The sequence below is a fragment of the Nerophis ophidion genome, linkage group LG13 (genome assembly GCF_033978795.1).
Source record: "Nerophis ophidion isolate RoL-2023_Sa linkage group LG13, RoL_Noph_v1.0, whole genome shotgun sequence".
Lineage (NCBI taxonomy): Eukaryota > Metazoa > Chordata > Actinopteri > Syngnathiformes > Syngnathidae > Nerophis > Nerophis ophidion.
In genome coordinates this window covers 16,437,917-16,451,527 of record NC_084623.1, presented here as the reverse complement: position 1 = coordinate 16,451,527, position 13,611 = coordinate 16,437,917, and the positions used below count along the sequence as shown (strand labels likewise).

At 39.4% G+C, this 13,611-nt stretch overlaps 1 protein-coding gene across 1 annotated transcript; it reads right to left on the bottom strand.

Moving 5' to 3' along the window:
• Nucleotides 1-2,322: 2,322 nt before the first annotated feature.
• On the bottom strand, nt 2,323-12,599 carry LOC133564906 (creatine kinase, testis isozyme-like). Its single transcript, XM_061919439.1, has 8 exons — nt 12,364-12,599; nt 4,785-4,972; nt 4,559-4,713; nt 4,350-4,482; nt 3,128-3,299; nt 2,936-3,059; nt 2,677-2,866; nt 2,323-2,606 (listed from the first exon to the last, which is right to left on the bottom strand). Exons 2-8 carry the CDS (start codon nt 4,960-4,962, stop codon nt 2,428-2,430), a joined length of 1,131 nt encoding a protein of 376 aa, XP_061775423.1. The 5' UTR covers nt 4,963-4,972; nt 12,364-12,599; the 3' UTR covers nt 2,323-2,427.
• Nucleotides 12,600-13,611: the final 1,012 nt, after the last annotated feature.

The window sequence follows — 13,611 nt, the reverse complement described above, 5'->3', positions numbered from 1 at the left end:
GTAGCCCTTTCGTAACTTCTGGATCTGCCTTGGGGGAGTTTTTGCCATGGCCAGGTTTGCGTCAGAGACCAGCTGCTAGAAACCACAAAGGGTGCAGAGGAGGCGGGGCTGCACAGCTGGTGATTCCTTTTTTTGTCCGCCCGGATCAAGTGTTGGCCAGGGGCTGATGGGCAACCTTGGATGGAGTGAAAAGTTTGTTGTTTTTGTTTGTCTGGTCCTGTGCATTCCCTCTTGTCTGCCCGGATCAGATGTTGGCCGGCGGGGTGTTGGGCAGCCTGGGATGGAGTCAGCTGTTGGTTGCTTTTGTAGGGTCTGTTCCTATCTGACCATGCTCGGGGGGTGGTGGGCAACCTGGGATGGAGTCAGCTGTTAGTTGCTTTGTTGGGTCTGTTCCTTTCTGACCATGCTGGCCCCCACCAGTGGATTTGGCGCACCAGAGGCCCCTGCAGTGTATCAGGGTGTTGATTGCAATCGATGTGCGCAGTATGTACAAAAACCCGTTTCCGTTTGAGTTGGGAAATTGTGTTGGTAAATATAAACAGAATAATATGATTTGCAAATCATTTTCAACCCATATTCATTTGAATATGCTACAAAGACAACATATTTGATGTTCAAACTGATATAATTTTTTTTGTTTGCAAATAATCATTAACTTGAGAATATGATGCCAGCATGTGACAAAGTTGGGAAAGGTGGCAATAAAATACTGATAAAAGTTGAGGAATGCTCATCAAACACTTATTTGGAACATCCTACAGGTGTGCAGGCTAATTGGGAACAGCTGGGTGCTATTATTGGGTATAAAAGCAGCTTCCATGAAATGCTAAGTAATTCACAAACAAGGATGGGGCGAGGGTCACCACTTTGTAAACAAATTGTCGGAACAGTTTTAGAACAAATCTTTTTTCAATGAGTTATTGCAAGGAATTTAGGGATTTTACCATCTACGGTCCGTAAAATCATCAAAAGTTCAGAGAATCTGGAGAAATCACTGCACGTAAGCTTAAGGACCTTTGATCCCTCAGGTGGTACTGCATCAAAAGCTGACATCAGTGTGTAAAGGATATCACCACATGGGCTCAGGAACACTTCATAAAACCACAGTCAGTAACTAGTTGGTTGCTACATCTGTAAGTGCAAGTTAAAACACTACTATGGAAAGCAAAACCCATTTATCAACAATACGCAGAAACACCGCCTGCTTCGCTGGGCACACAATCATCTAAGATGGACTGATGCAAAATGGAAAAGTGTTGTGGTCTGACGAGTCCACATTTCAATTTATATTTGGAAACTGGACGTGGTGTCGGCCGGAACAAAGAGGAAAATAACCATTCGGATTATCTTAGGCACAAAGTTCGAAAGCCAGCATCTGTGATGGTATGGGGGTGTATTATTGCCCAAGGCATGGGTAACTTACACATCTGTGAAGGCACCACTAATGCTGAATGGTCCACACAGGTTTTGGAGCAACATGTGGTCATCCAAGCAACGTTATGGACGCCCCTGTTTATTTCAGCAAGACAATGCCAAGCCACGTGGTACACAGCGTAGCTTCGTAGTAAAAGAGTGCAGGTACTTTCCTGGCCCGCCTGCAGTCCAGACCTGTCTCCCATCAAAAATGTGTGGCGCATTGTAAAACGTAAAATACAACAGCGGAGACCCCAGACTGTTGAGCGACTGAAGCTCAACATAAAACAAGAATGGGAAAGAATTCCACTTTCAAAGCTTTTAACAATTAAGTTTCCTCAGTTCCCAAACATTTATTGAGTGTTGTTAAAAGAAAAGATGATGTAACACAGTGGTGAACATGCCCTTTCCCAACTACTTTGGCACATGTTGCGGCCATGAAATTCTTGTTGCAGCCATGAAATTCTAAGTTCATTATTATTTGCAAAAAAAAATATGAGTTTGAACATCAAATATCTTGTCTTTGTAGTGCATTCAATTGAATATGGGTTGAAAAAGATTTGCAAATCATTGTATTCCGTTTATTTTACATCTAACAATTTCCCAACTCATATGGAAACAGGGTTTGTATTTATTGCTAATTTTTGGGTTTTCATTGTGTTAACTTGAGTGGTAGAAATGGTCCACCGCGACCCTGAAAGGAACAAGCGGTAGAAAACGGATGGAAATAAAAATTGTTGCCGATTGCTTTGCTCTAAATGTATTTTATGTTGTGTTTTTAATGTTTACCTCTTGTTTTTGCCTTACTTTTTGTATCTCAACTACATCATTTCCTAATTGTGGGATGAATGTCACATCCTGTTTTTGTCCTTAAAAAACATGATCACGAGACATTAAAAACTTCACATATCCGACCAGCCACATTTTATTTCAAACTTATGGAAGAGCTAAAACAGTAAGGGGGTAGATACTACATTCCATTATTAATTAAAGTAGGGGAAAGATTAAGTGGTTCTACTTCTGATTGGGCATCAGATCATCAATGGGCTCTTCCTTCTCCAAGTTCTTCTCCATATCCACCAGCACTTTGACACCGTCAACCACCATTTGCACCAGCTCCACCTCAGAGAAGCCCAGTCTATCAGCGTTGGAGATGTCAAACACGCCACCCACAGCGTCAGTGTCCACTCCACCTGGTGGACAAACCAGTTCATTAAACATGCAAAGCTTTTGCGTTCTTAGCTATGAGGAAACGGCCAGTACCGGTTCCACGTTTTTGGAGACGCAGTCTCTTGAGAACCTCCTCAAATTCAGGGTGCTTGCTCATGTTTGGCAGCTTTACGTGCACGCCCGCACGCAGACCGGTGCCCAGGTTGGAGGGGCAGGTCAGGATGTAGCCCAGGTGCTCGTTCCACATGTAGACGTGACCTTTCTCCTTGAATCTGGCTTCCAGCTAAACAAGACCGCATTCATTCGTAAGATTTCAAGTTTTATTTCCCCTTTGAAATAAACTTCCACAAACCTCTCCGAGTCCAGTGCAGAAGCGGGTAAACACTTCCTTCAAGTTGCCACCTTTCTGCATGGAGATGACACGCAGATGATCCTCCTCGTTCACCCACACCAGAAAAGTCTTGCCCTCGTTGTGCCTTTCAAATGTACATGTGCCGTGAATGTAATTTTCGTTTCAGAAGGAATTCAGAAGCTTCTGACTCACCAGATGCCTCTGCCGTCGGGCCAGTCACGGGCCATCCTGGAGGCCAGCAGCAAAGGGGAGACGGGCTTGTCAAACAGGAAGTGGTCGTCGATCAGCTGCTGCTGCTCTGCATCTGACATGCTTTTTAAGGGGTAATATTTTCCGGTCATCTCTCCAGTTAGAGAACCCAGAGCTACAGGAAGAGAAACAGATTTACTCCTGGAGCTCACACCAATACAAGAGGAAACACCTTAGTATATATTTCATAATTGTACCCCAATAATGTGACAGCTAAGGCAGACAGAATAAATAGACATGCTAGAGTAATACTATCCAATGCCTTAGGGAGACTACAGAGCATACAAGGCCACAAGCCCATTTTGGGGTTGGTGAGCCCAACATCTAAGATTGCCGAGCCCAACATCTTAAAGGGGAACATTATCGCAATTTCAGAAGGGTTAAAACCAATAAAAATTAGTTCCCAGTGGCTTATCCAGTGGCTTATTTTTCGAAGTTTTTTTCAAAATTTTACCCATCACGCAATATCCCGAAAAACTGCTTCAGAGTGCCTGATTTTCATCATCGCTATATCCACCCGTCCATTTTCCTGTGACGTCACTGCGTGATGCCAATACAATCAAACATGGCGGATAGAACAAAGATATAGCGACATTAGCTCGGATTCAGACTCGGATTTCAGCGGCTTAAGCGATTTGACAGATTACGCATGTATTGAAACGGATGGTTGGAGTGTGGAGGCAGATAGCGAAAACGAAATTGAAGAAAAAACTGAAGCTATTACCACGAAAGACAACGGCAACAAGGACAAATTCGGCGATCGCCTTCTAACCAACGATTGCATCTTTTGGACAACTGGTGCAACTTGAATCCGTCGATTGGTATGTATTTTTTCGGCATTAAATGTGGGTGGAGGGAAAGGCTGGATGCAAATATAGCTGCAAATGAGGCATAATGATGCAATATGTACATACAGCTGGCTATCTTGGCAGCCAGCACTCTTGGAAGTCGTCAGGAAGGAAGGTATACTAAAGTGCGCAAATATATAACAGTTTTTGAATGTTTTTAGAGGGCTTTCAATGGAACAGGTCAATCCTCAATACCAGCAATGTGTTCGCTTACGTTTTATGGAAAAAGGGATGGTGAATGATGACCAACATTTCAAAAAGTGCCTGTTTCCTTAAAATAAATAAACCTCAGTAAAACTTAATTTTTACGCTTTTACCTTCAATGGCGATCTTCTCCAAAGCACGTCTCTCCCCTCTGCTGCAGTGTGGCGGCAGGCAGAAGCCCCGCAGGCTGCGGCCTGTTCGGACACGGGAACTCAAGACGTAGTTGGGGTCCAAGTCGTCACCCCCCTTAGGAACATGCATCGGATTATCAATGATTCGAATCTCAATATTGACGTCGAAACATTTGAATCCTGTGCCGTACCACAAGGTTGTCCGGGTTGAGGTCAGTCTTGTGAGTGTCTGTGGGTTTGTATCCTCCATGTCGGTCCTCAATCACGAGGTCAAAGAGCTCTTTGTAGACCTCATACGACTCCTCGTCTCCAGCCACGCAGCCCACGGTCATGATGTAGGGGTGACCTGCAGATTTAATTTAGAGCAACCTGTCACACCCAACAAGAGTCCAGAGGTTGGAAATAGGAGAAAGGTACCTGGATTATCTACTCCGGTTTGAATGACACCATCTATGCTGAAGCCACTGCGGGTAGACCTCTGCTTCAATGCGACGTACATGTCTTGAGTTAAGAACTTGGCCATGTGGTTCTTGTGCTGACTGAGATCTGGGAACTCATCCTCGGCTGACAGCCCTCTTGCCTTGCGGTTGGCCATTCCTTCGGAGCTGAAGACATTCGAACGTTACCAGCGGAACCCGCCAAAACTCAAAGACGTGGTGTGTTTGGCTAACCTTCCTAATCTCTGGTCACATGAAAATGTCACTGACGTGACCGTGTTTATCACGTTATAGCCTAAACACGGCAGAACTTTACGTGAGGCAAAGTCTATCAAAGAATGTGAGGCACAGATTGTTGGGAGAACCTTCCCTAAAGCGAGGTTGGTGGAGACGTGCCGGGCGAGCAACAACACTGACATAATAAACTGTATGATCGGGACCTATTAGATCAGGGGTGGACAAACTTTCAGCGGGCCACATGGATTTTGGACACACCTGTATCAGACAACAAATACTGAATAACAATAACACAAATCTGGAAAAGAAACAGTTGTCTTCAGCAGCGGTCATTCTTAAACTGTGGTATGCGGGCACAATCTGGGTACACCAAATAATCACTTAAATATTCAGTGTTATTGTTCAAACTGTGTAATGTTAGTGGCCAAAAATATTAAATATACTTGTTAACGGTAAACCTCTGCCCTATTTAAATGAACATTTAGGCCTACTAGGCTATTGTTATTTTAATGGTAATTATCGTGGTACTTGGGATGCATAGTTCTGAGGTGGTACTTGGTTTGAGAACCACTGGTCTACAGAAAGGAAAATGTCAGTATTAGGGGTACAGCCCCTAGGTAATTTTTCAACGGCCCACGGCACAATTGTTCTAATGTTAGCATACCTTTTTCTTTTTTTCAAATTTTGCACGTATACACCCATCCCCATCCATTTTCTACCGCTTATTCCCTTTCGGGGTCGCGGGGGGCGCTGGCGCCTATCTCAGCTACAAAGCGTCAAATATTTTGTTACTTGACTGATGCAACTTGTTAGCATGCTAACGCTAGTTGGCAAGCTTTTTTAGCTTATTCTATAGATAGTACCTTGATTCCTTCAGGAGAGTTCCCTAGGTATGGTGGTTCTTGGGATGCAACTCAGTATTCCTCTTCCTCCAAACACGACGAGTTGAGTTTATACTAAAATGATACCGCAGAAGATTGGGAGAATGTCATGTGTTCAGATGAAACCAAAGTAGAACTTTTTGGTATAAACTCAACTCGTCGTGTTTGGAGGAAGTTTACTGAGTTGCATCCCCAGAACACCATAACTACTGTGAAGCAGGGGGGTGGAAACATCATGCTCTGGGGCTGTTTTTCTGCTAAGGGGACAGGACTATTGATCCGTGTTAAGGAAAGGCCATGTGTCGTGAGATTTTGAGCCAAAACCTCCTTCAATCAGTAAAAGCTTTGAATGGTTGACCAAATACTTATTTTACACCATCATTTACAAATAAATTCTTTAAAACTCCTACAATGTGGATTCCTGGATTTTTTTTTTCACGTTCTGTTTCTCACAGTTGAAGTGTACCTATGATGAAAATTACAGACCTCTGTCATCATTTTAAGTGGGAGAACTTGCACAATCGGTGGCTGACTAAATACTTTTTTGCCTCACTGTATATACACGAACATACATATATATACATACACATACACACACATACTTACATACATCCATACATATACATAAATACATACAAACATATAGATACATACATATGTATGTATGTACATATATATGTATGTTTGTAATGTGCTGTAATTGGCTGAAAGAGTGCACACTTGCTGCAGCGTAAGCGCGATGATGTCACGTTATGGATCGGAAAATGCATTTTTAGACAATATGATTTGCTTGTGCGGCTAGGGTACAACGAGAGTAACAAGCGGTAAATAATAAAAAATATAAAATAAACGTTTTAACTTGCGACTTCCCGCAGGGCCCTGCGATGATAGCAACTTGTCTAGGCTGTACCCCGCCTTCCGCCCGAATGCAGCTGAGATCGGCTCCAGCACCCCCTACGATACCGAAAGGGACAAGTGGTAAAAAATGGATGGATGGACTTTCCACGGGCCAGATTTTGGACGCTGGCGGGCCGTAGTTTTGGGACCCCTGCTTTATACCAGGCTAGTATTTAACATATTTCTCAGTGGTACATGGCAGAGTAATATATTTTAGTACTTGACGGATGATAGTTAGTACTTTAGCACGCTAACATAATTTCTTTTGGTATGTTAATTTATTTTTGAGCTAATATAGCACGTATTTCACTAATGCCAACTATAAACAAGCTATGTTAGCATAGTTAGCATGCCAGCTTTTTCAGCTAATTATGCTCATATTTGGTTACTTGATGCTATATGGCCAGCGTGCTAAATGTTCGGTCCAGCTTTGGCTCTTCAGCATTCCCACAAAATGTCTACCTAAACTGTTATACTGGTTTTGAAGGTGAAAATAACCAAAATGGCCCCTGCATTCTTTGCTTAGTCAGTCCGTAGGCCTCACTTTGGCACCCCTGTTTAAGAGTAATGAATCATTTATAAGAAGTTATTAAATTAGTATACAGAGAAAAAACTACTCAAGTACTGAGTAACTGGTGAGTAATTTCCGATTTATATTGTCAGCTTTTTTTAATGATACTATTTGCACTACAACCAGAGTTGGTGTATGTTAAGTCAGAAATATCTGACTAAAACAGTATACACTACAAAATATCCACATTTTACTCCCTTATGTTATAATAGCGCTAAAAATTACTTACCATGAATTGATTAACGTGGACCCCGACTTAAACAAGTTGAAAAACTTATTCGGGTGTTACCATTTAGTGGTCAATTGTACGGAATATGTACTGAACTGTGCAATCTACTAATAAAAGTATTAATCAATCATGTTAACATCTGCAGTCAATTGTCATTGTCATCTACATTGAATTGGTAAAACATAACTGTGCCCATAGAAGTAAGTTTTTCCAACAAGCCCACAGAATACAATCAATAGAATATATAAATCAATATGATATAAATTGTAGCGAGCGGAATGAAATGCAATGCAACAAAGTTGCATTTCTTTTCATAAAGTACTCAAGTATGTTCCAGTAAAACCAAAGTACAATGCATCCAAAAAGTTACTTAAATGAGTAAATGTGTGGCTTTACTATACCCTCCTTTAGTGGAAACACGATACATACTAAATAATTGCAATATTTCAAGTATTATTAATAAGAATAGTGCTAATATTGTCGCTTTTTCACAAAAACTACTTTAGGCCGTAATCCTAATAATCCTTTCCTGTATGAACAAACAGAACATTTTTAATTCGATGCTAGAATTCAGTGAAAGTACTGAGTAACTAGTGAGTAATTTCCGATTTATATATATTTTATAATGATACTATTTGCACTACAACCAGAGTTAGTGTATGTTAACACGACTAAAACAGTATGCACTACCAAATATGCACATTTTACTCACTTATGACGTTATAATAGAGCTATTGTAAGCATCTGCAGTCAATTGTCATTGTCGTTTATGTTGGTAAAATATGACCGTGCCCGTTGGAGGGTTTTTTTAACAAGCCAACAGAATACAAATGCAATATAATATAACGATATACATAAGTGAATGTAATTCAATGAAACAAAGTAAAAGTTGCATTTCTTTTTATAAAAGTACTCGAGCATGTTGCATTAAAACTAAACAAGAACAATGTATTCAAAAAGTTACTTAAATTAGTAAATGTAGCCTTTACTATACCCATCTTTGTAGAAACCATACACACTTAATAGCATTACTTCAACTACTATTATAGTGCTAATATTGTCGCTTTTGACAAAAAACACTTTATAAAGGTCTTGGTTTTACTAGGCCATAATCCTAATAACACTTGCCTGTATAAACAAACAGAAAATTTTGTCTTCCTTGCTAGTATTCAGTGAAAAAAGTACTCAAGTACTAAGTAACTGGAGATTAATTTCCGATTTATATACATATTTTTTTAATGATACAATTTGCAATACCAACCAGAGTTGGTGTATGTTAACGCGACTGAAACAGTATGCAATACAAAATATGCACATTTTACTCACTTATGACGTTATAATAAATCTATTATAAGCATCTGCATAGTTAATTGTTATTGTCATTTATGTTGAGTTGGTAAAATATGACCGTGCCCAGTGGAAGTTTTTTCAACAAGTCAACAGAATACAAGCAATACAATATAAATACAACAATATACATAATTGAGTGTGAAAATCATTGCAACAAAGTTAAAGTTTAATTTCTTTTCATAAAAGCACACAAGTATGTTGCATTAAAACTAAACAAGTACAATTTATCCAAAAAGTTAGTTAAATTAGTAAATGTAGTCTTTTACTATACCCACCTTTGGTGGAAACGATACATACTCAATAATTGCATTATTTCAACTACTATTAATGATAACAGTGCTAATATCATAATACAAAAACTACTTTATAAAATATTTGTTTATTAATAGGCTGTAAACCTAATAACACTTGCCTGTACGAACGATCAGAACGTTTTGACTTCAAGGCTAGTCAGTGAAAAACTCAAGTACTGTGTAACTGGTGAGTAATTTCCAGTTTATATCAGTTTTAATGATACAATTTGCACTACAAACCAGAGTTGGTGTATGTTAATGCGATTGAAACAGTATGCAATACAAGATATGCACATTTTACTCACTTATGCCGTTATAATGGAGCTAAAGTTGGCTTCTGCACAGTCAATTGTCATTGTCGTTTTTCTTGAATTAGTCAAATATGACCGTGCCCGTTGGAGGTTTTTAAATGTAATTCAATGCAACAAAGTTGCATTTCTTTTCATAAAAGCACTCGAGTATGTTTCATTAAAACTAAACAAGTACAATGTATCCAAAAACTTACTTAAAGGCCTACTGAAATGAGATTTTCTTATTTAAACGGGGAGAGCAGGTCCATTCTATGTGTCGTACGTGATCATTTCACTATATTGCCATATTTTTGCTGAAATTATTTAGTAGAGAACATCGACGATAAAGTTCGCAACTTTTGGTCTCTAGTAAAAAAGTCTTGCCTTTACCCAAAGTAGCAGACGATGTGCGCGTGACGTCACTGGTTGTAGGGCTCCTCACATTGTTTATAATCATAGCCAGCAGCAGCTAAAGCTATTCGGACCAGGGAAGCGACAATTTCCCCATTATTTTGAGCGAGGATGAAAGATTAGTGGATGAGGAAATTTAGAGTGAAGGACTAGAAAAAGAAAAAGGCGATTGCATTGAGAGAAATTCCAGATGTTTATTAGACACATTTCCTAGGATAATTCTGGAAAATCCCTTATCTGCCTATTGTCTTATACAGTACCTAAAGTCGGAGGGGTGTGGCCACGGGTGTATTGACACCAGAGTCTCTCAGGGAAGTCACACGCTGCAGCAGAACGAAGCTCCGCTGGTGTCTCCGGTAAGAACACAATTTTGTCACTGAAAACTGCCGGTTGACAAGTGTTCAGGAGTCATGTTTGCTTGACCGCTCTGATCCATGGTAAAGCTTCACCTCCGGGAATTTTAAACAAGGAAACACCGTGTGTTTGTGTGGCTAAAGGCTAACTTCTCCATTATTAATTGAACAAATTGCAAAAGATTCAGCAACACAGATTTCCAGAATACTGTGTAATTATGCGATTAAAGCAGACTATTTATAGCTTGGTTCGGGCTGGAAAATAATGTCCGCTACAACCCGAGACGTCAAACGCACGCGTCATCATACGAGTCATCATACCGCAACGTTTTCAACACGACACTTCACGGGAAATTTAAAATTGCAATTTAGTAAACTAAAAAGGTCGTATTGGCATGTGTTGCAATGTTAATATTTCATCATTGATATATAAACTATCAGACTGCGTGGTCGGTAGTAGTGGGTTTCAAGTAGGCCTTTAAATTAGTAAATGTAGTCTTTTACTATACCCACCTTTGGTGGAAACGATACATACTCAATAATTGCATAATTTCAACTACTATTAATGACAATAGTGCTAATATTACTAGGCCGTAATCCTAATAACCCTTGCCTGTATAAACGAACAGAACGTTTTGACTTCAAGGCCAAATGATATGATGTTGGCCAGTGGCCTTGTGGTTAGAATGTCCGCCCTGAGACTAAAGTCTTGAGATCAAAGCCCGGCCGAGTCATACCAAAGACCACAAAAAAATGGGACCCGGTATCAGTATCGGCTAGATTGCGTCAATACTTTACGATCGACAGCAAAACGTGCAGTATCGGCCATCCTTCAAGCCTAAACGTGTACACTCAAACACATCAAAGCAGTGTATTGCATAAAGAGCATGTTTTCATTATATTTGTTTTATAATCATTTTCATTGCTGTCCTATGCAAAATTGTTAATACAGTTTAAGATTAAAATAAAAGATTTTCATGCTAGCTAGTGGACTTGCGTGAGTATATTAATACCTAGAGAAATGCCATACATCAGGTGTGTCCAAACTTTTTCCACTGAGGGCCGCACACTGAAAAATCAAAGCGGGGGCCATTTTGATATTTTCTTTATTTTATAAACCAATACAATATATGTATATAAAATTGACATTTTGGCCTCCAATCAGTCCGCATAAGATTTGTCAAAAAAATATTAAAAATGTGTCATTACTCAGTATTAATATTTGTATTATTTTTTCAAGTGTTACATCTCTAGATCAACATTAGGTCATTCTGTCAATATAACATTTTTAAAGATTTAAGTTGTATGCTCTTTTTGTCAAAGAAAACCCTGTTTTTTATGGAAAAAAAAACACAAAATATGCAATATTTTCACCCGATAAAAATTTTGAAGTGGAATATTTGAGATTATATAAGACCTGGAGTCTTGAAAAGGTCAATTACTTAATAAAATAAAATCTTTTATTCTATTATTTTTGAGCCATGACACTTAAAAATCACATAAAAATGATTGGGATCAAAAAGGGTCCAGCTCATTGAAGTGTTTAAAAAAAACAATTTACTTATAACAAAATCTCAAAATCACCGTCAGATCTATCCGTCAATTATATGTTGTATTGTTGTTTGTATATGGAAAACACAAAACATGCAAAATTTCCCCCCAAAAATATTTCAAAGTGGAATATTTAATGTGACATTATGACATAGATTTTGATTCATAATTTTTTAAAGAAAGAAACAGCCTGCATGGCAGCTTTGTGTTGTTACACTCCACCTGTTTGCTCTTTCATTACACTTTTTATGTTAAATTTTTTTTATTTCAATTATATTTTTTAACTGGGCCGTGGGGCCGTTAAAAAGATGACCTGCAGGCCGCAAACGGCCCCCGGGCAGCACTTTGGACACCCCTGCCATTCATCGTTCAATTAAATTCAAATGATAACTTACTTAAAATATATTGGGGTTTCATTAGTGAATATGTTATTTGAAAGGTATTTCTATATGTATATGCAGTAAATATGACAGAAAATAAAGTAATATTTTCTCACCTTATTCAACAAGTACTCGAGAAGGACGTGAAGAAGCCTGTACGAAGTTTGTACACAAAAGTTGTTCCCCGAGCCAAACGCTCTTCCTTATATAATATTTGTTCCAAACGTGTCGGCCTCAGATATCTTTTATAACTCTGGTACGTCTTCTTTTGACGGGCGTGAGTTAAAGCCTCCGCCGCAACAATTAAAGCGCGACATGAGTACAAGTGTTTATGACGCGCTGAACGTAGGCGGACGTCCATTTTTTTTCCTCTACCCTTGACGAGTTCGTGACGTCACTTCCGTTAACGTGCTTTAAACTTGACTTTTCAAAGTTGCTTTATAGTTCGAAACCCATGAACACTGCAGTTTAAAAGAAAATGATCCACATAAATATTCATTCATCAATTTTCTATTATTTTTGTGTGAGTGTGTATATATACATATATATATATATATATATGTATATATATATATATATGTATATATACATATGTACATATATATACACACATATATATGCGTATATATGATATACATAGGGCAGCACGGTGGAAGAGGGGTTAGTGCGTCTGCCTCACAATACGAAGGTCCTGAGTAGTCCTGGGTTCCATCCTGGGCTCGGGATCTTTCTGTGTGGAATTTGCATGTCCTCCCAGTGACTGCGTAGGGTTCCCTCCGGGTACTCCGACTTCCTCCCACTTCCAAAAACATCCACCTGGGGATAGGTTGATTGGCAACACTAAATTGGCCCTAGTGTGTGAATGTGAGTGTGAATGTTGTCTGTCTATCTGTGTTGGCCCTGAGATGAGGTAGCGACTTGTCCAGGGTGTACTCCGCCTTCCGCCCGATTGTAGCTGAGATAGGCGCCAGCGCCCCCCGAGATCCCGAAAGGGAATAAGCAGTAGAAAATAGAAAAATGGAAGGATGGATATATATATATATATATATCTATATATATATATATATATACATATATATATATATATATATATATATATATATGTAGGTGTGGGAAAAATCACAAGACTACTTCGTCTCTACAGAACTGTTTCATGAGAGTTTCCCTCAATCATCAGGAGATTTTAATGGAAGCATTCACATACAATGATTTATATAGGGCACAGAGTGGGTGGATACAGGCAGGCGTAGGGGCGTGGTGATTGGCTCATGTGTGTACCTAGGAGGTGTTTCCGTCTGTGGCGGCATGTTGAAATGATTTCACTGCGCTTGTTGAGGGATGATAGATCTGGATGATATATAATA